The following is a 25,850-nucleotide window of genomic DNA, read 5'->3' on the forward strand; positions in this document are numbered from 1 at the left end:
AATTCATCATTTCTTATGCTGATAAGTTTTTACCCTTATTCTTGCTGTTTTTCTTAAGTCATTTGGAGGATAGGATGAGAATCTCTTGGAAATTTTTCATTACTCTGTTTAGACGCAGGATGGCACTCTTTGAATAAGTAATTAGCCAAAGTCCACTTCTCATTGAATAAGCTCCTTTCCTTTACAGTACTGCTGTTTCCTAAGGCAGTTTGTCTTAGGTGAGTGTAAAAACTTTTCAGTCAGCTTATAGACATGATTACTACTCATACCTTAACTTTAAATTTTCTCTGCTAGCTCTGTCTACTACCAGGTTTTGAAAAATTAAGGATAAGTTTCAACTACTATTTCAAAGGTGGTTTGATGCAAAGCCAGCTCTGTACCCACCCTTATTTTTAGTATTTACAGTTATTGGTAAGAGATTAGCCAACTTGTATTCAATTCAGTTCAGTCGCTCAGTCATGTCCAACTCTTTGCGACCCCATAGACTGCCAACTTGTATATTTTAATGTAAATATCTATCTATCTATATCTCCATATGAATCATTTTTCTTTAAAACTGTCAGTTCCAACCTCAGGTTATGTTTCTACGTTTTAAATGGAATTGAGCCAGATATAACTGATTAAGGTCAAGATGCAAACTATTGACTGTGGACAGATGCTTTCCCCTTTCAGTCCTCAAAAAAGAATAGAAGTAACTGTATTCTTGGATGTTCTCAGTCTGATTCATGCCTTCTTTAGCCAACTATTCATGTATTCACCAGAAGTATTACACCTACTACCTCCGGTGTAGGAAGAAAAAAAAAAATCAAATGAGCAATAGTGTTAACAGAAGCTTGAAACTTAAGAGCTGGTATTCAGAAACGCCCTCCTCCCTATCCCCTTCCCTCCGGTCCAATTCCCCTTTCTGGTTCTGGCCATCGGAAATTGACTTGGCATTAACAGCGAACTGGAATTTCGAGGCGTCAATTCCCAGCCTCCACCCCCCCCACCCCCGACTCCCCACCCCTCGGAAACTCTTAAACCTCTCCCTACCCTCCTCTCAACGGTAGAGACAGATAAATGATACAGCAGATTACACTGCTGAAAGGCAACATTTGTCCTGAGCTATTTTCACATTTTTTCCTGTTTCCGATTTGTGTGCCAGACTTTGTTTGCTTTCTTAGGACATGGAAAACATATTTGGGCATTTCACTCATAGTTTAATGCCAGTAGCTTTTCCCCAACAAATGAAAGTGAAAGTGCTACGTTGTAGCCTTGTTTTATCCTTAAAGTGGGGACAGGCAGCTGGTGTGTATGGAGTTGTTGGGGGAGGGGTTGGATTGGGAAACTTGAAGAACCAGTTTTCAGGTTTTGTTTGTTTATCTTGAGATAGCAGGAGGGTATCTGCCCCCTCTCCCGACTCTGGGGTCTGACTTGGGATTTATTTTCCTTGGGGCAGTCATTGAAGTTTCATTCAATATACTGTCTTAAATATATATATGTATATATACTTGTAGCTTTCCCCGGTTGCACTTGAAAACACCATCCAGTCTCACCCTCATCTGGAAATAATGCAAGTTTCTCTCTCTTCCCCCGCGCTCTCTCCTCCCCCACTTTTTTTTTTTTTTTCTTTTAAAGCCCCACATAACCTGAAGTCAGTAATCAGATGGAAAATGTGCTGGTCTTAGTTTATTTTAGTCTACTTTCCCTTTTGTTGGCAATTTTGCTTGTTGAGGTATATTAAGGGGGAGAAAAAGCTCACACACAGGCATTTTGTGCACTTGTAGCTACCGAGTCTTGAAATCTGCCACTGATTGATGTTTACTATAGTTTCCTCAGAGACACTGTTTATGTGAAACTTTTAACATTGTTGCGTGGACTTAAAAAAAAATACACGAAGAAGGGTACCAGAGATCTTAACAGTGACATTAGTTCACCTAAAGCCATTCATCCTCCCTCCCCCTTTCCTTTTCCAAGAAACTACTAATCACAAACCAAGCTAGAATTTCTAAAAGAGGTTAGAGGAAGAGGAGGAAACGAGGCAGAGTGGGGAAGGGGATTGAGGTTAGAAGGGCCAGAATTTCTCTCATTCACAGGGTGGAAAAGTTGACATTGTCTAAACCCTTCTGAATGGCTGGTAGTTGGTTACCCCGATTGTACCTCTACCTCCCCTCCCCCTCCACGTGACGACCCAGGACACATGCGCACCCGACGCAGCCCGGCACATCTGCAGACTGACGTCAGTGTGCTCTGCCTCTGAGGAAAAGCTGCCAAAATTTTCTACTGCTGCAATTCAAGTTGGCTGGGGGCCGGTAGTGAGATCTAGGGCTACTTCAACAAAACTTTGCTGCCCTTCCTGCTCTTCTTGTCTTCTTTTCTCCTGATACCTTTTGATGCTCTTCACATGTTATTTGCATAGCAAAGGCACTAAGCTGTCCAGGAAGAGAGGGCACCACTTCCACCCCCAATAAGTCTTAAGTCTTTTTTTTTCTTCCTTCCTTTCTTTTTTTTTCTTTCCTTTTTTTTTTTTTTTGAAGGGAGGGGGTGCGGGAGAGAAAGGGGGTTTGCAAAGGCAGCATCTCAGGATGATAGCCTGGATGTATTGAAGGCATCTTTTTTTCTGCCAAATCGGAAAGTCCGTTCTCTAAAGCCCGGGTTAGCCAGACTATAGGGTTTTATTCTGGCTGCAGAATAACTAACTCACTGCTGTGGCTTTGCAAAGGGGGGCAGAAAAAAAAGAGGAGAGGGAGTACGTGAGTCGTCCAGTGCAATCTCTATTGTTTGAAACTTACTTTTTATCAGAATTTGAAGATGAAAACGGTAAGGAAGAGTTCACAATATTCAATGAAACCGTTTTTTTTTTTTAATTAAAACTTGTGCTTTGCTTGTCTTCCGAATAACGCGTAGAAAACTTTTTTTCTGTGTGTGTTTTTTTTTCTTTTTCTTCTTCTTTTTTTTTTTTTTTTTTTAATGGCAATGAGTGAGCTTGACTGAACTCATTTTACAGATAGAAATCTTTTAACTCCAGACTAGTCGGGGGTTGGAGAATTCTGGGTCTTGCAAATATTTTATGATGCAAAAAGAAATATATGTTTATTATACAAATAGACATGTTTTGTGAAGTATGACTTGCTTATGATTTTTATGGTCTTTAATCACCAAATAGTAATTGGGAAAGTAATAATGATGTGATTTTAATCTGATTTTCAGTTCTTAAAAAAAGACCTGCATTTTACAGTTTCAAGTCAGTGTCTTAAGTAGTCAGACAAGTGCATATTTTATGCCTGGGCTCAGAGGGCAGAATTAATGTGCTAGCTATAGTCCCGATGCTCTAGATATGTTAAGCTCTTAATAGGCTAATCAAAGAGATGGAAACGTGTGTTTTTGATTTACTTTTGGCCACTTGGGACATGGTAGGCTCATAACCCTCTGGAGCCTTGAATATCGGGATATGTCCGTGTATATGGTATATGGGATCAAAGTTCAGAGACTGGAGAGGGGATTGTGCTTCAGGGGTTATTGGAAAGCTGCCTTTAGATAATGTTTACTATAATTCCTGTCTTTGGTAATTTCTTTCCTTGTTGTAGTGGAAGCAAAGAGAGGGAGAGAGTGAGAAAGCGCACTGAGAGGGAACAAGAGAGTGAGTTTCTTACTCTTGTTTTTATTTGAGCTGCCGGTGCAACGCGTTTGGGCCAAATGCCAACTGTCTGGGTCACACGCGTTTTATCCAAATAGATTTAGCGCTGCTGTCTGGAAATGGGCTGCTGAATGTTAACTTTAGGATCAACTCAACCAGGGCAGCTCAGACTGTTACCCTCTGTCTGGGTGAAGAGGGGTGGGGGTGGGGGGGTTGGGGGGAGGCGAGAGTATGCAGAATGACGGAGGAAAGGGGAAACTGAACTATTGCTTGGAACTTTTAAAAACACACTGGAGTGTGATTTTCAACATACTCTTTTATGTTCAAATTTCTTGGACAATTTTTTTCTTTCCTTTTTTAGGTTATGTTGATTAGACTGAAACTTAGATGTGTGAATGGCAGCTCTCAAAATTCATGACAGGAAAATAAATGTAACATAAGACTGGTGTAGTTGAAAGGAAATTGAGAAAATTAATTTTGGAGATAATTGTTTTCCTGTGTTTCACCAAAGTGGTAGCTGCAGTTCCAGTTTATATTAATTTAGTGTTTATATGTGATCATTGGTATTTTAGATTTTTGAAGAATAGCTATAGAGGCAAAAAAGCTGATTTCAAACAAATCATTCAATTTTTTACAAATGGCAGCAAATGAAATCTGTGTTGTGGTATTAGTATTTTTGTGATTCTCAAGGGCAAAACTCTCTAACCTCAAGACTTGAAATACTTTAATACTTTTCATGTCTGAGCCATTGCATGTAAGATTAATTCTTATTCTTGTCTATTCTTACTACTTCCTCTTCATTTCCTTAGCACCCATTAGTAGCTGCTGGTGCTTTGGGATGGTCCTCTATGCCAATCTTATGCTGTGTGTGACTTTTGTGAGAGAATAAAGAGCTAACATATTAAGAGAGTTGATAGCACATTCTCTGGAACATTTCTGGGGAGAAGAGTAAAAGGTGGAAGAAGTGGATAGCTCTCTTGGTTCTACCAAAGAATTATCAACATTTTGAGCTAATGTCAAGAGAAAAAGGTGTTTCTGTTTTTCAGGAGAGAAGTTATAATAAAGATAACATATTTAACTTGCCATCTGGAATAAACAGTTGGGCGCTGTATGTAATTTGGGGCTTGATTTTTATAGAATAATATTGTATATTTTTGCTTTTGGCTTGTTTGCTTTTCTTGTTAGCTAAGTTTTAAGTCTCCTTAACTACACCTTTCCTTGGAAAGCAGTGTCACAGAATTTATAAATGACCTGTAAACTTTTGTATTTCAAGCCTTAGCATATAATGGTGGTGGTTTTATTGCTAAGTTGTGTCTGACTCTTGCGACCCCATGGACTGCAGCCCGCCAGGCTCCTCTGTCCATGGGATTTCCCAGGCAAGAATGCTGGAGTGGGTCTCCATTTCCTTCGCCAGGGATCATCCCAACCCAGGGATCAAATCTGTGTCTCCTGCATTGCAGGTGGATTCTTTGCTAATTGAGTCACCAGGGTAGCTAAATATTTGTTGAATGAATAATTGGAAAATGAAATGAGAAGTTAATTTTCACATATAAAAATTGAAGTACCTGAAGGAAGTGTGGTATTATTGCTTCCTCAGTGAAGACAAAATCAGCTTTAAAAAAATAATCAGAATTAAGATGAATGAAGGAAGTCAAGAAGGATGTTATGTGTGTTCCTTAGCTCCATAATGATAGTTCTTGAGAGGAAATTATTACCTTGGCTACTCTTAGATCATTTGAGTTGGAAGTACAGATGATAGAGGAAAAAGACAAGTACCCTTCAGCTTGGGTGGACTACTGAGGAAATCAGTAAAGTTTAAGTTTTTTAAAATTATTTCTACTTAGTGTCGCTTTGATCGATGGAAGCAGGTAAATGATCCCTTAACTCTACTGATTGGTGCATTTTTCTTAGGGGAAAAAGTCTGTGTAAAATCAATGTAAAATGGAAGTTTTGATTCTGTTTTCAAATTTAAAGTAGTTGTCAGTCCAGTTATCATGACCTAAATTCTTTACTGTTCATTCTAATAGATAATATGACCTAGTTGATTCCATCGTCATATCCAACTGTTCCACATTCTTAAGGGACGGAGATACATGAAACTCCTTGAAGGAAGGCCTTTGAAAAATGATGAGTCAGATATTGAGGAGAAGGGGACTAATATTTATTTAACTATTAAAGTGAAGCATGTGGACACTTTACATCATGTATAATCAAATCTCTCAGCAAATCTTTGTAAGGTAGATATCATAATCATGTTTTTATAGATGAGGAAACATCTATTAGAGTTAAGTAACTCGCAGTCAAAACAGGATTCAAAACCTCTTGTATATTCCACAGCATAATGCTTCTGCTGTCCAATGTAAGGACATTATGCTTTTTGGATAATTATGTACTATTTTAATATTAATCTGAATTTTGGAAACTATTTCTGGAGAAGTTAGTACCTATACATATTTGCTTATAATGTCCAGATTAAATTCTCCAGTAGGTGTCAGAAAGTAAGTTCAGCTGTTCATTTTTATTGTATAGGTGACTGAGTGGTTAGATATATTAGTTGTTGTTGACTTTAATTGAACTTGAGCCCACTCATTTACTCATTATTAAATTTCTTCACTGGCACTAGAAGCTTGAAAAATGTGAGGAGGGGAGGAAGGAATGAGAATGGAGAAAGAGACTGAAATTTATTGAGTGCCTGTGTGCCAGATACTGTAGTCAGTGGTAGAACCAGGACTATCGCACTGGTTTCTTTATCTTCAAAACTTCTGCTCTTTCTATTATGCATCAATGTTCTTTTTTTACTACAAGTTCTTAAATCAAATGTTAGTGTACTTTTGGCCAGGTACTTCATACTACTTTTTCTCTGGATGTTATACTTGCTTATTTAACTTGGGCACTTACAAGATAGTGGTAGTAATGGTAAAAGTAGAGGTTAAAAAACTGTGAAGAGCAGGAAATTTCTCAAGAGGAGAAAACAGTTGTTTCCTAAATGTGGCTCATTATAAGTTTGTCAGTTTTAGAGCCTAGGAAAATAGGAAAAAAAGGATAAATATGATTCACTACAAATCTATCATCACTTACTAGAAATTCACTCAAATATGTTTATTATATATTCCTCTTTAAAGGAAGATTAAAGTATATGAGGGACACACTTAATGTCAGATATTTTTATGCCCAGCACTCAAGTAATCTGACAAAACAACAGCGAAGAGTAAATGCTCATGAAGCAACAGGTAAGCAGTTGGAGACTGTACATGAATAGGCTGGGAATCAAGATAACTGGATTGTTTTTTTACTGTTGACCTTGTACAGCACAGATTGGAGCTGCAAGTCCATATATATAAGAATTTTTTTTCAGTAATAATACTATAGTGTTATATATTTATTTATATATATTAATTTATATTATGTATTATTATATATTATACATTATATAATAATACTATAGTACTACACTGTCCTTTATTAGTTGAATCTGTTATGGAGAAGCTGCATACGTAGAGGGTTGCCTGTAGTTTATAATTCACATTTTTGCAGAAACTGGGTACTGCCCGCTCACAGGTAATTCAAGGGTCAGTTGTGCTGTTATTAAATAATAGTGCGATTTAATCTCTTTATAGATTTTTGCCTGAGAAAGAATATATAGTGCCTGTTGTTTTGCCTAAATCACTGTAGAAGAAATTTTGAGATAGAAGTTATTGTGTATCAAGTCGCTTAAAATTTCACGTTAATTATCATCATTTATGAATATTTAGTTTGCTACTGGTCATATGCAATTACTATTGAATATTTAAGTTAGAGTAATTTAAAATGGAAATGTGATATGATATAAAAAATTTAGACTTTAACGCCAGATAATCTTATATATGACTCTGTGCCCTGCTATTTTCTAGTTATGTGGTCACTATGAGCTTCAACTTCTTTATCTGTAAATTAGCAGCTGTATTAGTTATCAGTTGGTTCAAAAATTATCACCATAAACTTAGCAACTTAAAGAACACACATTTATTAACAGTATCTGTGAGTCAGGAGCCTGGGCATGGCTTACTCTGTCTTGTGCTTCAGAGTCTCTCAAGAGGCTATAGTTAAAATGTTGGCAAGGACTAAGGGAACCACAGAACACTTGAGTGGGGAGGGATATGCTTATAAGCTCACATATTCAAGGCTTAGTTCCTTGCAAGCTATAGAATTGAGGGCTGCATTTCCTAGCTAGTGGTTATCTGAAGGCTGCTCTCAGTTCCTTGCCATGTGAGCCTATCCATATGGCAGCTTGTTTCATCAAAGTCCAGTAAGGGAGTCTACTGCTAAGATGGAAGTCAGAATCTTTTGTAATCTAATCATGGAAGTGACATCCTCTCACCATTGAGGTATTATATTAGTTAGGATCAAATTACTCCAAGGAAGGAGGTTACAGAATGGCTTGGGTATTAGGAGGCAGGATCTCTGGGGCCATTCCTCACACACAGCAATAATACCTACTTTATAAGATTGTAATGAATATTAAAAGGAGTAACATATATTTAAAGTTCTCTTTGTTTTTAGACCTGACCTTAAACTACCTTTCTAGATATTACCTGTCTTCTGCATAGGAACAAAACTTAATATCATTACTAATATTTTCCACTTTTTCTTGCCATCTGTACTTTGTGCAATCTGTTTCTTTAATTTGTAATGATTGCCCCCAGAAACTTGACTTGTCAAATTCTGTTCATCTTCCAGGGTGTATCTCAAGTGTTATTTTTTTTCATAACCTTTTCTTCACTATCTTTCTTTGATTCAGAAGTCATTCCCTTCATCTGATCTCTTATAAATACTTTTGTAAGTTTATTATGGCATATGTCAGTCTGTCTTGAGTTTTTTCTTTTTCCTTAGATTATGATTGCCTAAAGAGCAAAGATTGTGTCTTAATCTTTTCTTATCTCCATGTTGTTATAGCATCATTTTTAAAACATGTGAGACAACAGTTGTTGATTGGTTGAATTAGTTTTTCAAGGTTTATCAATTTAATAATTTGTAGACACAGACTTAAGAAACTTGAAACGATTGTGGGTTTTTTAATACATTGTAATAACCGATATTTCTAGCACTATAGGGAATGAAGTATTCCAAATAACTTAATTTTACAGTTAAGCTTTTGAATATCAGATATTTAGCTATAACACAGTCATATACACAATATGAACTATTAAGCTATATAAGGACCATTTGTCTCTACCTTCAATGTATTGCTTTCGGTTTCTAAAGCTACTTTTTGGTTTTTCCTCTTTTTTTGGTTAACTTTTGTTGTCTTTTCTGAGCTACCTTTTAGTCCTTTTTTTGTTTCCTTATTCTGGAAAATCAGGTAGCCAAATATGCCAGTGTTCTGTATAAAATGTGAAATCATGGCTTCTGAGTGAAATTGTAAGTCAGAAGAAAAGTATATGAGATAGGACATGAAATCTGTTGTGTTACCTGAACTGAATTTTAAAAAATTCTTTTCAGAAAATGAATTACTTTTCTTTATAGTTATATTCTAGATAAATTGTTTCATATGTGTTGCTTTATGAGTCAAAAGATTTCCAGATAAAGTCAAGGGTTACAGTAAATATGGTTCAGCTTTTCAGAAGTTTAATTTATGCTACTGTCTGAGTTTTCACAAATAGTTGCTTAATACCGCTGTGTATTTTTAGATCTACTCTCTAAGAAAAAAATGATAGGTAACAAATCAAACTCTAGATAGAGGTGTACTAAATGTTAAGGAATACAGTCACATACTGTTTATCAGTACTGTTCATAAAATGAACTTTGTGAAGTCAGCCTGGTTTTTACTGAAAGATTAGTCACTATATACCCATACATTGTTATTTTCAAAGTTTTAAGAAGAGAATTTTTATGATCCTCCTTAGGTTCCTTCTTTGATTATCAAGTAGCTTTGGTATTATCCTTCTAAACATTTAGGTTTCCAATTCGGTACTTAGTCTCGTGAATGTTTATTTACACTATGAAGGACAACAATGGTCTGATTAGTTATGTATTTTTGTAGTATATGTCCTTTGGCAAGCATTCTGCAATATAGATCTGTCCATTCAGAATGTTTTTCAATTAACTTAATTTTTTTTTTCTAGGTTAAAAAATAGCCATACTTTTAGTGACTATTCAGCCTAATACTCTGCTTATGAAAATTTCCATCATTATTATTTTCATTTTGGATTGAGAAAATGAATCCAAGTATAGAAGAAAGTACCAGATGTTGGGAAAAAATACCTGCTAAATAGTGGAACATCTAATAACTAATCTGCAAGAAGTTATAAAGAAATAAAATTGTTATGCTTCGATTTTGGTATGGTATTGACTCTCTAGAACATAGGTAGCCCTCTAAAAAATCATCCAGTTTTCTAAATTATGGAAATTTTGTGGAAGACGTTTACCTGGATTTTGAGCCTCGTCATGGCTTCATCGGAATTTCATAGTGACTACAGGCTTTCATACAGTTCTCAAGGTAGGATTCCTGCTTTCGAAACTGACAAAAAAATATTGCTATTAATCTTACAAGGAAAGATTCTGAATGTTTAGTTGAACAAACATTTTCTTTCATATGTATAATGGTAGGAGCAGAGACCTAGTGTGTCAATTCAGTGCTAGTTTCATAAATGTTAATGGCTATAATAGACTTTTAACTTGTCCTACTAGTATTTAACATCTAGTGCATTTTAGAGTTGACTGGTCTTCCTCAGAAGACCCTGGCCTCTTCTTCTGATTCTTAACTTTACTAATATACTCATTGTCAGGGTTTACAGTAAAGATCATGCTCAAAAGGAATCCAGAGGTTATTGCTATAGAAGAATAAGAAACCAGACAAATTCTGACGTAAGATCCTTGTGGACCCTTAATATAAAAATGTGTTTCCAAACTTAAGAATTCTGATCTAAGGACTAGAAGCTAGATAAAAGAATTAGAAGTTCAACTTGTCAAGTTCTAATAATCCACGTGTGAAAGTTGCTCAGTCATGTCTGACTCTTTGCGACCGCATGAACTATACAGTCCACGGAATTCTCTAGGCCAGGATACTGGAGTGGGTAGCCTTTCCCTTCTCCAGGGGATCTTCCCAACCCAGGGATCAAAGCCAGGTCTCCCACATTGCAGGTGGATTCTTTACCAACTAAAACACAAGGGAAGCCCATAATTTTAGTCCATAAAATTGAACTTTTTATCATAGAAAAGATGTTACCAGAGGTCCTAGGAATGAAGATCATTTTGTTTTCCACAGACCAGTCCAATTCTTAAAGAGTTATTGAAAGCATACCTTTTTGAATTCTGCTCCCATGAATGTATAGTAACAGATCTTTTTTTGTTGTTCTGATAAGCCAGATTTTCAGGACCATTATGGATTGATGTATATATCTAAGAAGTCCATATGTACAAAATGTGGCTCTCAAATCAACAAAGCCATAGCATTTAATATAAACTGTTGTTTATAATTGACATAAGTATTATTTTAAAATTTTTTTCCATTTGGTCATGGTTTCATGGGAGTTTATATTTGTGGGTAAACTTCATATTTAGACAGTGAAGCAGTGTGCAGACATTTGGTTCTGCCTTAGTGATAAACTTAGCTAAAGGAAGATATGGTTAAGAAGGTAAATTGGTAATATTTAATGCATCTAAGTGACGAAAATATATTTAATAGTCTTCTGAATTTTTTATCGATCTGATAATTTTTAAACAACTGTACTGTAATACACATACCATATAATCACCCATTTAAAATATACAATTCATTGGTTTACAGTTACAGAGTTGTACAACCATCATCACAATCAAATTTAGAACATTTTATCAACCCCCAAAGAAACTCTGAACTCATTAATGGTCACTCCCCACTTCCCTCCAAACCACCTTATCCCCAGTCCTAGGCAACCTCTGGTCTATTTTTGTCCATAGAGTTTTGCCTATTCTGTGTGACTGGTTCTTTTCATTTAGCATAGTGTTTTTATAGTATTAGATAAGGAACTTTGATTATGAAGGCTGTTATGAAGATTCATTCATGTCATAACATGTTTCAGTATTCCTTTTTATTGTACAATAATTTGTTGCATGAATATATCATATATTTTTCATCCATTCATTCATTTATCAATTGATGGACATTTGGGTTATTTACCCCTTTTAGTTATTATGAATAATGCTGCTATAAACATTTTTGTGCAAGTTTTTGTGTGGGTTTATGTTTTCATTTCTCTTGTAAAAATACCTGAGAGTGAAATTGCTGTGTCAGATGGTAGTTCTATGTTTAACTTTTTGAGGAACTGCTAGGCTGTTTTCCAAAGTGGTTGCTGTAATTTTACATTGTAACTGATAATTAAAAAAAAAAAAGTTCAACAAGGCTGTAGAGATTCTGTGTAAACTCTTTTGGGTAACTTTCACAACATTTTATCTGAATGAAATTCTGTTGTTTTACATATGTGTATTTTTACCAATATTCTTATGTGCTATAAAATTTAGCTCTTAGAATTCATGTTTTCAAAATTAAATTAAAAAAAAAGCCTTTCAAAAAACTTTAAAATACTTTTTAAAGGAATGGAATATTTAGAACTTAATTCATCTTGAGATTTTAAACTTTTGCTGTTTCATTTTTGCTTAATATAACATGTTTTCCCATACTTTGTATATAATAATGCATAGTTTTAAGGAATATAGTTGCTTATACTGCTACTTCTTTGATCTGTTAAATTTTCTTTTCTTCCATGTGTTTTTTCTGGATTTTCTGCCTTGTGATTACAAAAGAGGAATTCCTGACTTATCTAGAACACTACCAGCTAACTATTCCAATAAGAGTTGATCAAAATGGAGCTTTTCTCAGCTTTACTGTGAAAAATGATAAACACTCCAGGAGAAGACGGAGTATGGACCCTATCGATCCACAGCAGGCAGTATCTAAGTTATTTTTTAAACTTTCAGCCTATGGCAAGCACTTTCACCTAAATTTGACTCTCAACACAGATTTTGTGTCCAAACATTTTACAGTAGAATATTGGGGAAAAGATGGACCCCAGTGGAAGCATGATTTTTTAGACAACTGTCATTACACAGGATACTTGCAAGATCAACATAGTACAACTAAAGTGGCTTTAAGCAATTGTGTTGGGTTGGTAAGTAGATGTTATAATTTTAAATTTCTGATGGGGAAATAAATTCACAATATAAATGTCTTTTCTCAAGTTAATAATATACACACATATATTTATATGGTTTATCTAGGGAAGGAAACATTCTAAAATTTTTGTTATTTCTATTGCCTTTGCTTTTGATAATCTTTTTCATAATGTTTGCATTGAACTTTCAAAGTAAGAACAATTTTTAAAACCCTGTATTATTAGTAGAGGAGTGAATGAAACCTCTCCTTTCCTTTTAGAGTTAAATTTTTCTGATCAAATACTATATGCTTAATGCATAGACAAAACTCAGTCTTTGATGAGGAACTTAAGGGTATTGTGTGTATGTATGTGTTTGTATTATGCAGGAAACCATGACACTGATTACCTCTTAAAGTTTCTTTCGTGTCTTTCTCTGGTAATCAACATAACTTAAAATTACTCATGACCTATTTAGGTTTATAAGTCCTTGAAGCAAAATCTTATATATCAATCAATGTCTCTTTAGAAAATATTTTTTTTCCCACATTTATCTGATAATTGATAATAAATCTTATTTTACCCTGAAACTGGATTTCAAGAGTATAGGTTCTATGCTGGGCATTTGAGTCCATTCTAGTCTAATGGTAAATACACAGTTCAAGGCTGCACATAGTAATGGTTGTAGAACAAAGCACATTCTTCGTTTCTACTTCCTGTATTTCACATTTCATCTACTGCTTTTCATGCCAGTGTAGATGTTCTATTAAAGCTTTATTGGTGTAAAAGAGTACAGACATTTTGATGCTCAACTCACATTTTCAGAAACTGTTTTTCTTCCTTACTCTATCACATCCATATCTTCAATCTTATTTCACTATAAAAAAGTATATGGAGTTGAGTTTAGATAGATTCTAAATTTCAAAGAAGTATTAAGAACCATGTAGTTGAGAAAAATTTTTGCCATGGGTATATATAAGAATTTGCTCAAATGTCAATTTTCTGTAATGTTAATAAGTCAAAATGATTACTTAGATTTTAATATTTGGGTTAATTCCTATAATATAGACATATTGAATATATTCATCACTAGTTTCTTTGTCTCTAAGCAGTTTTAAACTTTATATACAAAAGAGATTCCTCTTTTTGAATAAATTATCCAAAACAACTATTTTTAAACTTATGACATTTGCTGTTAAGTATGATAGAAAAATACTGTTCCTAGTCATTAACCAAGCTCTTTAAATTTGGCATTAATTATGCCATTGATAATTTTAACATGCTGGTCAAATGAACAGATCTGAGATTTAGAAAAAAAGCTAATTCCATTGTGAAGCTGAGGGAAGAGGAGTGATTGGAGATATGAAGGTGAGTTAGATCTTATAGGAGATAATGAAAGTCTATACCGACTATGGCACTGGGAATGGAGCAGATGGATAAATTTGAACCTCAGTTTGGTGAGAAAATTTATAGGATTTGTGTCTTATTGATTTTTCTTCCCTAGCATATAGTAAGTAGTGGATATTTAATGATATTTAAAAAGTCATTGAACTGGATGTGAAATGGAGGAGAGAAAGTAATTGATGATGATTGAGATTTCACTTTTGGACGAGGCTGTATATGAATTTTACTAACAGAGAAAAGTCATGGTAGTGGAATGCTGGAGTTCAAAGGAAGATGAAGATAGTGATTTTGATATAGTGAATGTGAAGAATCTGAAGAAATAAAGGTTAAAGATTCTAGTTGGCTTTTGGAAAATATAGCTTTGAAATCTAGAAAAGAATTTTATTCTGGAAACAAATAATTTGAGAATTGCTGATATAAGTGGCTACTGATGGAATGGTGAAAGACGTTGATAAGGCAAAGGTGAGAAGAAGATTATAAATGGAATCTGTACTTAAGGGAATAGCAGAGTGTTGTTGCAGGAAGGTGGACCCCTTCCAGGGCCCGAAACTGGGCTCTTGTCTAATGCTCGGAAATGAATTGTCCAAGGAGACACATGGGATGACAAAGCAAGAGATTTTATTGGGAAAGGGCACCTGAGTGGAGACCAGTAGGGTAAGGAAACCCAGGAGAACTGTAGGGTAAGGAAATCCAGGAGAACTGCTCTGCCGTGTGGCTTGCAGTCTTGGGTTTTATGGTGATGGGATTAGTTTCCTGGTGGTCTTTGGCCAATCATTCTAATTCAGAGTCTTTCCTGGTGGCACACGCATCGCTCAGCCAAGATGGATGCTAGCGAGAGGGATTCTGGGAAGTGGACGGACACGCAGTGTCTCCTTTAGACCTTTCCCGAACTCTTCCAGTTGGTAATGGCTTATTAGTTCCCTATTCCTTATCAGGATCTTCTGTCATAAAACAACTCATGCAAATGGTTACTATGGTGCCTGGCCAGGGTGGGTGGTTTCAATCAATGTGCTTCCCCTAACAGTGTCACTCGTTTATTTTTCATCCTCATTGAAACTTCTGTGTCTCTTGTTCTCTTTTTTTTCCTATTCATTAGCACCTGTTTTGGGCTTCCCTTGTGGCTCAGCTGGTAAATAATCCACCTGCAGTGCAGGAGACCTGGGTTTGACCCCTAGGTTCCAAAGATCCCCTGGAGAAGGGAAAGGATACCCACTCCAGTATTCTGCCCTGGAGAATTCCATGGACTGTAGGGGTCTTAAATAGTTGGACCTAACTGAGCAACTTTCACTTTCACTTTTAGCACCTGTTTTACTTTTAGCTTCCTGTTGAAACTGTATGGTGTTGATTCATTTTGATTTCTTGATTCAGGGGTGGTCTACCAGGTTTATAACTGAAGTTTCCATTTCACTTTGGCAACTAATAAGGAATTTGTGAGCAGATCCTATGTAAATATCCTTCCTCATCATACTTTTATTTGCCAGTTTTAGTAATCCTCACATTTATTCTTATTTTATGTCATGTTATTTTTTAAAATGTGTCCAACTCTGTGACCCCGTAGACTGTAGCCTGCAGGCTTCCTCTGTCCATGGAATTCTCCAGGCAAAAATCCTGAATTGGGTAGCCATTTTCTTCTCTAGAGGATCTTCCCAACCTAGAGATTGAACTTGAGTCTCCTGCATTGCAGGTGGATTCTTTACCATCTGACACAGCAGGGAAGCCCTATATCATATTACATTTTTAATCAAATGGAATATATAAATAAGTTTTTCTAAAATCCCATTTTTCTAAGGTCCCTTTTAACCAATTTTGTTTTTAATTGTTCTATATAAAATAGTTTTCAATGTAGAGATCATTGGTGCCTTCTAATCATATTTCCTTACCCATAATTTCAATTTTACAATGCTTATACCACTCATCCATTTCCTTAGCCCTTGTATCTATTGCTTGGAATATATTCCATTCTACTTTGGAGTCATTTTTCTTGGAGTATATGGTTTAATCAATTTCTTGAGCTAGTAATAGCTCAAGATCTTGGGGTTTCTTTATTCCTAGGTTAATTCTGCATTTTCTTTTTGTTTACAGAATTTGCATACTTGTTTTGTTGGAGAACATTGTTAAGTAATTACCTCAGAAAAGGTACCTGAGAAGTAAAATTTCTGAGTCTTTGCCTGTTTCAAAGTGACTTTATGTTGCCCTCTTGTTTGGTTAATAATTTAGCTAGATATAGAAGTCTAGGTTCAAAAATAATTTTCCTTTAGGACCATGGATATTGGAATTGGAAAAGGGAAATATGGGGTATCAAACTTATCTCTATGGCTTTATATCTTAGGAAAAGATTTAAAGGTCTAAGCATTGATTTATTTTGGTGGCAGATAAGTCTGCTTCTTATTCTTTTCTTTAAAAATTTTTCTTTCTTCAAAATGGTATGCTTTTCTTCTTATCCTTTTTGTTTCAGAAATTATATAATAATGTATAAGCTGTGGGTCTTCTGTACTTACACTGACTTTGTATTTGATGAGTACTTTCAATTTAAAGACTCTCCTTCAAATGAGAGATATATAAAAAAAAATTTCTTAGTAACTTTCTCTCCTTGTACCCCACCATCCCATTCTGTACTTGGATCTCCTTTTTTCTTTTCACCCCATTTTTTTTTCATTTCTGTTCTAAGATCTATGAAATTTTCCCACTTTTGCTTTCTTTTTCTTCATTGATTTAAAAATTATAGCAGTCATATTTCTTATTTTCAACAGATCTTTTCCAGATCTGTTTGTTTCTTCGTATTTTGTTCAACTTTATGAAAAATGATTTTATCTCTCTAAGATACTAAATACTATACACATAGTTCAGTTCAGTTCAGTTGCTCAGTTGTGTCCAACTCTCTGCGAGCCCATGAATTGCAGCACTCCAGGACTCCCTGTCCATCACCAACTCCTGGAGTTCACCCAGACTCATGTGCATCCAGTCAGTGATGCCATCCAGCCATCTCATCCTCTGTCGTCCCCTTCTCCTCCTGCCCCTAGTCCCGCCCAGCATCAGGGTCTTTTCCAGTCAGTCAACTCTTTGCATGAGGTGGCCAAAGTATTGGAGTTTCAGCCTCAGCATCAGTCCTTCCAGTGAATATCCAGGACTGATCTTCTTTAGGATGGACTGGTTGGATCTCCTTGCAGTCCAAGGGACTCCTAAGAGTCTTCTCCAGCACCACAGTTCAAAAGCATCAATTCTTCAGTGCTCAGCTTTCTTCACAGTCCAACTCTCACATCCCTACATGACCACTGGAAAAACCATAGCCTTGACTAGACGGACCTTTGTTGGCAAAGTATATCTCTGCTTTTGAATATACTATCTAGGTTGGTCATAACTTTCCTTCCAAGGAGTAAGCGTCTTTTAATTTCATGGCTGTAATAACCATGTGTGGTGATTTATTTTCTGGAGCCCCCAAAAATAAAGTCTGCCACTGTTTCCACTGTTTCCCCATCTATTTCCCATGAAGTGATGGGACCAGATGCCATGATCCTTGTTTTCTGAATGTTGAGCTTTAAGCCAACTTTTTCACTCTCCTCTTTCACTTTCATCAAGAGGCTTTTTAGTTCTTCTTCACTTTCTGCCATAGGGGTGGTGTCATCTGCATATCTGAGGTTACTGATATTTCTCCCGGCAATCTTGATTCCAGCTTGTGTTTCCTCCAGCCCAGCATATCTCATGATGTACTCTGCATATAAGATAAATAAGCAGGGTGACAATATACAGCCTTGACGTACTCCTTTTCCTATTTGGAACCACTCTGTTGTTCCATGTACAGTTCTAACTGCTTCCTGACCTGCGTATAGGTTTCTCAAGAGGCAGGTCAGGTGGTCTGGTATGCCCATCTCTTTCAGAATTTTCCACAGTTTATTGTGATCCACACAGTCAAAGGCTTTGGCATAGTCAATAAAGCAGAAATAGATATTTTTCTGAAACTCCCTCGATTTTTTGATGATCCAGCTGATGTTGGCAATTTGATCTCTGGTTCCTCTGCCTTTTCTAAAACCAGCTTGAACATCTGGAAGTTCACGATTCATGTATTGCTGAAGCCTGGCTTGGAGAATTTTGAGCATTGCTTTGCTAGCGTGTGAGATGAGTGCAATTGTGCCGTAGTTTGAGCATTCTTTGGCATTGCCTTTCTTTGGAATTGGAATGAAAACTGACTTTTTCCAGTCGTGTGGCCACTGCTGAGTTTTCCAAATTTGCTGGCATATTGAGTGCAGCACATTCTCAGCATCATCTTTCAGGATTTGAAATAGCTCAACTGGAATTCCATCATCTCCACTGGTTTTGTTCATAATGATGCTTTCTAAGGCCCACTTGACTTCATATTCCAGGATGTCTGACTCTAGGTGAGTGATCACACCATTGTGGTTATCTTTGTCGTGAATATCTTTTTTGTACAGTTCTGTGTATTCTTGCCACCTCTTCTTAATATCTTCTGCTTCTTTTAGGTCCATACCATTTCTTTATTGAGCCCATCTTTGCATGAAATGTTCCCTTGGTATCTCTAATTTTCTTGAAGAGGTCTCTAGTCTTTTCCATTCTGTTGTTTTCCTCTGTTTCTTTGCATTGTTCACTAAGGAAGGCTTTCTTATCTCTCCTTGCTATTCTTTGGAACTCTGCATTCAAATGGGAATATCTTTCCTTTTCTCCTTTGCTTTTCCCTTCTCTTCTTTTCACAGCTATTTATAAGGCCTCCTCAGACAGCCATTTTCCTTTTTTTGCATTTTTTTTTCCCATGGGGATGGTCTTGATCCCTGTCTCCTGTACAATGTCACGAACCTCTGTCCATAGTTCATCAGGCACTCTATCTATCAGATCTAGTCCCTTAAATCTATTTCTCACTTCCACTGTATAATCATAAGGGATTTGATTTAGGTCATACCTGAATGGTCTAGTGGTTTTCCCTACTTTCTTCAATTTCAGTCTAAATTTGACAATAAGGAGTTCATGATCTAAGCCACAGTCAGCTCCTGGTTTTGTTTTTGTTGTCTGTATAGAGCTTCTCCATCTTTGGCTGCAAAGAATATAATCAGTCTGATTTTGGTGTTGACCATCTGGTGATGTCCATGTGTAGAGTCTTCTCTTGTGTTGTTGGAAGAGGGTGTTTGCTATGACCAGTGCATTTTCTTGGCAAAACTCTATTAGTCTTTGCCCTGCTTCATTCCGTATTCCAAGGCCAAATTTGCCTATTACTCCAGGTGTTTCTTGACTTCCTATTTATGCATTCCAGTCCCCAATAATGAAAATGACATCTTTTTTGGGTGTTAGTTCTAAGAAGTCTTCTAGGTCTTCATAGAACCGTTCAACTTCAGCTTCTTTAGCGTTACTGGTTGGGGCGTAGGCTTGGATCACCCTGATATTGAATGGTTTGCCTTGGAAACGAACAGAGATCATTCTGTTGTTTTTGAGATTGCATCCAAGTACTGCATTTCAGACTCTTTTGTTGACCATGATGGCTACTCCATTTCTTCTAAGGGATTCTTGCCTACATAGTTAGAAAAGACCAACAACCCCGTTAGACTTTCTGTTCATTTAGTTATGTTCACAATTGCCTCTCTACATTTTTCATTATTAATTCATCCATTCATCAAATGATTATAAGTACTTATCAAGTACGCGGCACTGTTCCAGGTAATAGGAGTACAACAATGAGCAAAACAAGAATCCATGTAATCCTATAGCTTGCATTCTAGTGGAGGAGATGCACAATTAAGTAAATAAGAATCATAATATGTTGGGTAGTGATAAGTTCTAAGGTAGAAAAAATATTTACTAAAGACCTTAAAAGGAATAAGAAAAGGAATGATGACATCTGAAGGATAAGATTTCCAGGTGGAAATCTTCAAATACAAAGGTCTGATTTGAGAGTGTTTGAGGAATACCAAGAAGATTGCCATGGCTAAAGCTAAGTGAGAGAGAGCAAGAGTAATGGAAGGTGAAGTTAGAAAGAGAACTCGGGGCAGATGTTAGGCTTTAGAGAACACAGTAAGGAAAGAATCAGTGATGATTCCAAGCTTGGGGCCTGAGCAACTAGAATATATTAATAGCAGCCATCAATGAGATGAGAAAGATGTAGGTATTAATTGAGATGGAAAAACTGTAGTAGTAGTAGGTTGGGGGGTTTTATATAACATAATTTCACATACTGAACTTGAGATACTATCTAGGATACTAGATATGCAAGCCTGGAGTTCAGGAGAGAGATGTGAGTTGTGAACTTATTTTGGGAGTCATCTATCTATGTATATGTCTGTATCTGTATCTGTCTCTCTATATATGGCATTTAAGCCAGGAGGTAATATGAATTTGCTTTGAGAGAGTATATATAGAATAAATTAGAGGTCTAAGGACTGGGCCTTTTGAGTGCTCCAAGAGGTTAGGGAGATCAAAAAGATGTGGAGGGGACATCTAAGAACAGTGGAGCAAGAAGGCTGAAGAAAAACCAGGCAAATATCCTGGAAGCTAATAGAGGGAAGTATTTAAAGGGAAAAGTGCTGCTGAGTCAAAATAAGAGTAAACTAAAGACCAAAAATTGAATTTATCAATGGCTTCTCTCCTAGACCTCCAGAGGGATTCAGGGTACATACACAAATACAAATATTAAGAGCCAATGATATAAAAAAATACTGAAGTCAACAATTATTCAGGAATGGTGTTGTAGTGAGTGACAATGATCCAGAAACTAACGTCTGTGAGGAGTGATGAAACTGACTTTGGGTCAGTAGTTGGCAACTACTACTTGCAGAGGGAAAAGGTGATGGTATGGGATTTGAAGGGTATGGAATTTTTTTTTTTTTTGAGAACAGGGCGATAATTGCTTAGAAATATCATTGAGTACAAGAAATCTTAACCCTCCCTCCATGTCTAATAGGAGGCATGTAGGAGAGAAAGTAGCCACCATTCCAGAAGACTACAGGGAAGGAAAAATGTTATTCAGGGAGATTCAGGTTTTTGTTTGAACCTGATGAAATGAACATTCACAGATGAGGCAGAGGGTATATATCAATTATATATAATTGACCTTGAGATTGAGAGGATATAGTTGCAGTGTTTTAAATGGTGAAGGGGGAAATAGAAGATGAGATCACAAAATGTAATGTACCTAACCATACGGGCAGTAGAATCCAGGGAATGAGTCTTGGGGTTTTTGTAGGGACTGGCATGTCAGGGAATGGAGGACTCCATCATCTAACGTCCAGCACATAATCCTTTCCCCTTACCCTCCCTTTATCTACAGAGCTCCTTTTCAAATACTGTGTGCATGCTTGTGTCCTGTTGTCTCTGCATTTGCCATTCCCACTGTCTGGCTCTTTCCTAAGATATCTGGCATACTCCTTCACTTTATTCAGGTTTATGTTCAAATACCACCTTACAGAGGATGTTCCTGACCATCCTAAATAGTTTGTATAATTCTCTCTGTCCTCTGATTACTTTGTCCTCTTACTGCTTTATTTCTCTTCTTGACATATCTTGCTACCTGATTCTTCATTTATTTATACAATGAATGAACAACTTTTTTTTTCTAGTTCTTTCCTAAAGCATATAAGCTTCATGAAAGGGCCAAAATTCTTTTTTCATTTTTGCACTCCTACCACCTAGAATAGAACCTGTCATGTGATAGACTCTCAAAGCATACTTTTTAAATAAATAGATGAAGTGAGAAGCAACCCTCAGAGACTAGGGGAATTATAATATAGTGACTAAGAGTTCAGCTTCCAAACATAGTTGAATGAATTTGTTACTGAACTTTGCTCAATATAATTTTCTTATCTGCCAAATAGTAGTACCTACTTTATAGAGATATTAAGATTAAATGGGATAATGTGTATAGACATTTTACAGACTACCTAACACATCAGATCTCTGGATTTTCTTCCAAGACCTTTACCTTCTTGAAATTAGAGATTTTATTTACCAGGTTTCTGACTATTTTTCTCCAGCAGCCTGACTTTCTTGTTTTTGACATCTGCCCACAGTCCAGCATCTACTGTAGACCCTGCTTCCTCTACTTCATGCTTATCAAAATGTCTTACATAAGCCCTCCCTTCTGCATGCACCTTCTTTTCTTCAGGAGACTTGCTTAGTTTGTTATTGCTTTGTTAATCTTCTTGGTAAAGTAATTCATAATCAGAGATTAGGGTTTGTTAGTGGCCTATTCTATTATTCCTGTCAGTTGTTATTATTTACTCGCAAAGTTGTGTCTGACTCTTTTGCAACCCCATGGACTATAGAGGGCCAATCTCCTTTATTCATGAGATTTCCCAGGTAAGAATACTGGAGTTGGTTGCCATTTCCTTATTCATGAGTTCTTCCCAACCCAAGGATCAAGCCCACATCTCTTACATTGGTTCAGATCAGTTCAGTCATTCAGTCTTGTCCAACTCTTTGAGACCCCATGAATTGCAGCACGCCAAGCCTCTCTGTCGATCACCATCTCCCAGAGTTCACTCAGAAGCATGTCCATCTCGTGATGCCATCCAGCCATCTCATCCTCTGTTGTCCCCTTCTTCTCCTGCCCCCAATCCCTCCCAGCATCAGAGTCTTTTCCAATGAGTCAACTCTTCGCATGAGGTGGCCAAAGTACTGGAGCTTCAGCTTTAGCATCATTCCTTCCAAAGAAATCCCAGGGCTGATCTCCTTCAGAATGGACTGGTTGGATCTCCTTACAGTCAAGGGACTCTCAAGAGTCTTCTCCAACACCACAGTTCAAAAGTATCAATTCTTCAGCGCTCAGCCTTCTTCACAGTCCAACTCTCACATCCATACATGACGACAGGAAAAACCATAGCCTTGACTAGACGGACCTTAGTCGGCAAAGTAATGTCTCTGCTTTTGAATATACTATCTAGGTTGGTCATAACTTTTCTTCCAAGGAGTAAGCGTCTTTTAATTTCATGGCTGCAGTCACCATCTGCAGTGATTTTGGAGCCCCAAAAAATAAAGTCTGCCACTGTTTCCACTGTTTCCCCATCTATTTCCCATGAAGTGATGGGACTGGATGCCATGATCTTAGTTTTCTGAATGTTGAGCTTTAAGCCAACTTTTTCACTCTCCTCTTTCACTTTCATCAAGAGGCTTTTTAGCTCCTCTTCACTTTCTGCCATAAGGGTGGTGTCATCTGCATATCTGAGGTTATTGATATTTCTCCCGGCAATCTTGATTCCAGCTTGTGTTTCTTCCAGTCCAGCGTTTCTCATGACGTACTCTTCATATAAGATAAATAAGCAGGGTGACAATATACAGCCTTGACGTACTCCTTTTCCTATTTGGAACCAGTCTGTTGTTCCATGTCCAGTTCTAACTGTTGCTTCTTGACCTGCGTATAGGTTTCTCAAGAGGCAGGTCAGGTGGTCTGGTATGCCCATCTCTTTCAGAATTTTCCACAGTTTATTGTGATCCACACAGTCAAAGGCTTTGGTATAGTCAATAAAGCAGAAAGAGATGTTTTTCTGGAACTCTCTCGCTTTTTTGATGATCCAGCGGATGTTGGCAATTTGATCTCTGGTTCCTCTGCCTTTTCTAAAACCAGCTTGAACATCAGGGAGTTCACAGTTCACGTATTGCTGAAGCCTGGCTTGGAGAATTTTGAGCATTACTTTACTAGCATGTGAGATGAGTGCAATTGTGCCGTAGTTTGAGCATTCTTTGGCATTGCCTTTCTTTGGAATTGGAATGAAAACTGACCTTTTCTAGTCCTGTGGCCACTGCTGAGTTTTCCAACTTTGCTGGCATATTGAGTGCAGCACTTTCACAGCATCATCTTTCAGGATTTGAAACAGCTCAACTGGAATTCCATCACCTCCATTAGCTTTGTTCGTAGTGATGCTTTCGAAGGCCCCCTTGACTTCACATTCCAAGATGTCTGGCTCTAGATTAGTGATCACATCATCATGATTATCTGGGTCGTGAAGATCTATTTTATACAGTTCTTCCGTGTATTCTTGCCACCTCTTCTTAATATCTTCTGCTTCTGTTAGGTCCATACAATTTCTGTCCTTTATTGAGCCTATCTTTGCATGAAATGTTCCCTTGGTATCTCTAATTTTCTTAAAGAGACCTCTAGTCTTTCCCATTCTGTTGTTTTCCTCTATATTTTTGCATTGATCGCTGGAGAAGGCTTTCTTATCTCTTCTTGTTATTCTTTGGAACTCTGCATTCAGATGCTTATATCTTTCCTTTTCTCCTTTGCTTTTCTCCTCTCTTCTTTTCACAGCTATTTGTAAGGTAGGCAGATTTTTTTTACCACTGAGCCACCAGGGAAGTATTCCTTTCAGTATTTCTATTTAATTTAGAGACTAATATCCTTAAATAAGGCCAACAATAGTGAAAATAATGTGAAGTGACTAGGCCGCTTTTTTGTGTTTTTTGCACTCTTTTTTTATTGTTCAGTCACAAGTTGTGTCCGATTCTTGGTGACCCCGGTGGTTTGCAGCACACCAGGCTCCCCTGTCCTTCACTATTTCTTGAAGTTTGCTCAAATTCCTATCCATTGAGTCAGTGATGCTATCTAACCATCTCATTCTCTGCTACCCGCTTCTCCTTCTGCCCTCAGTCTTTCCCAGCATCAGGGTGTTTTCCAATGAGTAGGTTCTTCATATCAGGTGGCCAAAGTATTAGAGCTTTAGCTTCAGTATCAGTCCTTCCAGTGAATATTCACGGTTGATTTCCTTTAGGATTGACTCATTTTATCTCCTTACAGTCCAAAGGACTCTCAGGAGTCTTCTCAAGCGCAGTCTGAAAGCATCAGATCTTTGGCACTAAACCTTATTTATGGTCCAACTCTCACATCCATACATGACCACTGGAAAAACCATAGCTTTGACTGTATGGACCTTTGTTGGCAAAGTGATGTCTCTGTTTTTAATGTGCTGTCTATGTTTGTCATAGCTTTCCTTCCAAGGAACAAGTGCCTTTTAATTTCATGACTGCAGTCACTGTCCACAGTGATTTTGGAGCCCAAGAAAATAAAATCTGTCACTGTTTCCACTATTCCCCTTCTATTTGCCATGAAGTGATGTGACTGGATGCCATGATCCAGTTTTTTGAATGTTGAGTTTTAAGTCAGCTTTTTCACTTGCCTCTCCTTGTTCACCCTCATTGAGAGGCTCTTTAGTTCATCTTCACTCTCCGCCATTAGTGTGGTATCATCTGCATATCTGATGTTGTTGATATTTTTCCTGGCAATCTTGATTCCAGCTTGTGAGTCTGGCATGCTGTACTCTGTGTAGAAGTTAAATAAGCAGGGTGACAATATACAACCTTGATGTACTCGTTTCCCAATTTGGAACCAGTCCATTGTTCCATGTCTGGTTCTAACTGTTGATTCTTGACCTGCATACAGGTTTCTCAGAAGACAGGTAAGATAGTCTGGTATTCCTATCTCTTTAAGAATTTCCACAGTTTGTTGTGATCCACACAGTTAAAAACTTCAGTGTAGTCAATAAAGCAGAAGTAGATGTTTTTCTGAAATTCCCTTGTGTTCTCAATGATCTAACAAATGTTGCCAATTTAATCTTTGGTTTCTCTGTCTTTTCTAAACCCAGTTTGTACATCTCGAAGTTCTTAGTTCACATGCTCGTGAAGCCTAGCTTGAAGGATTTTGAGCATAACTTTGCTAGCATGTAAAATGAGTGTAGTTGTATGATAGTTTGAACATTCTTTGTCATTGCCCTTCTTTGGGACTGGAATGAAAACTA

General features: G+C 36.9%; 1 protein-coding gene across 1 annotated transcript in view; it reads left to right on the plus strand.

Annotated features, from left to right (window-relative positions):
• Positions 2,490–25,850, plus strand: part of ADAMTS6 (ADAM metallopeptidase with thrombospondin type 1 motif 6) — a 284,847-nt gene continuing 261,486 nt past the window's right edge. Inside the window, exons 1-3 of the mRNA XM_005694638.3 lie at positions 2,490–2,799; positions 9,718–10,091; positions 12,377–12,741. Coding sequence (XP_005694695.1) covers positions 9,995–10,091; positions 12,377–12,741 — 462 coding nt within the window. The 5' untranslated portion in view covers positions 2,490–2,799; positions 9,718–9,994. The remainder of the gene's footprint in view (positions 2,800–9,717; positions 10,092–12,376; positions 12,742–25,850) is intronic.

This window comes from Capra hircus, chromosome 20 (genome assembly GCF_001704415.2).
Source record: "Capra hircus breed San Clemente chromosome 20, ASM170441v1, whole genome shotgun sequence".
NCBI lineage: Eukaryota > Metazoa > Chordata > Mammalia > Artiodactyla > Bovidae > Capra > Capra hircus.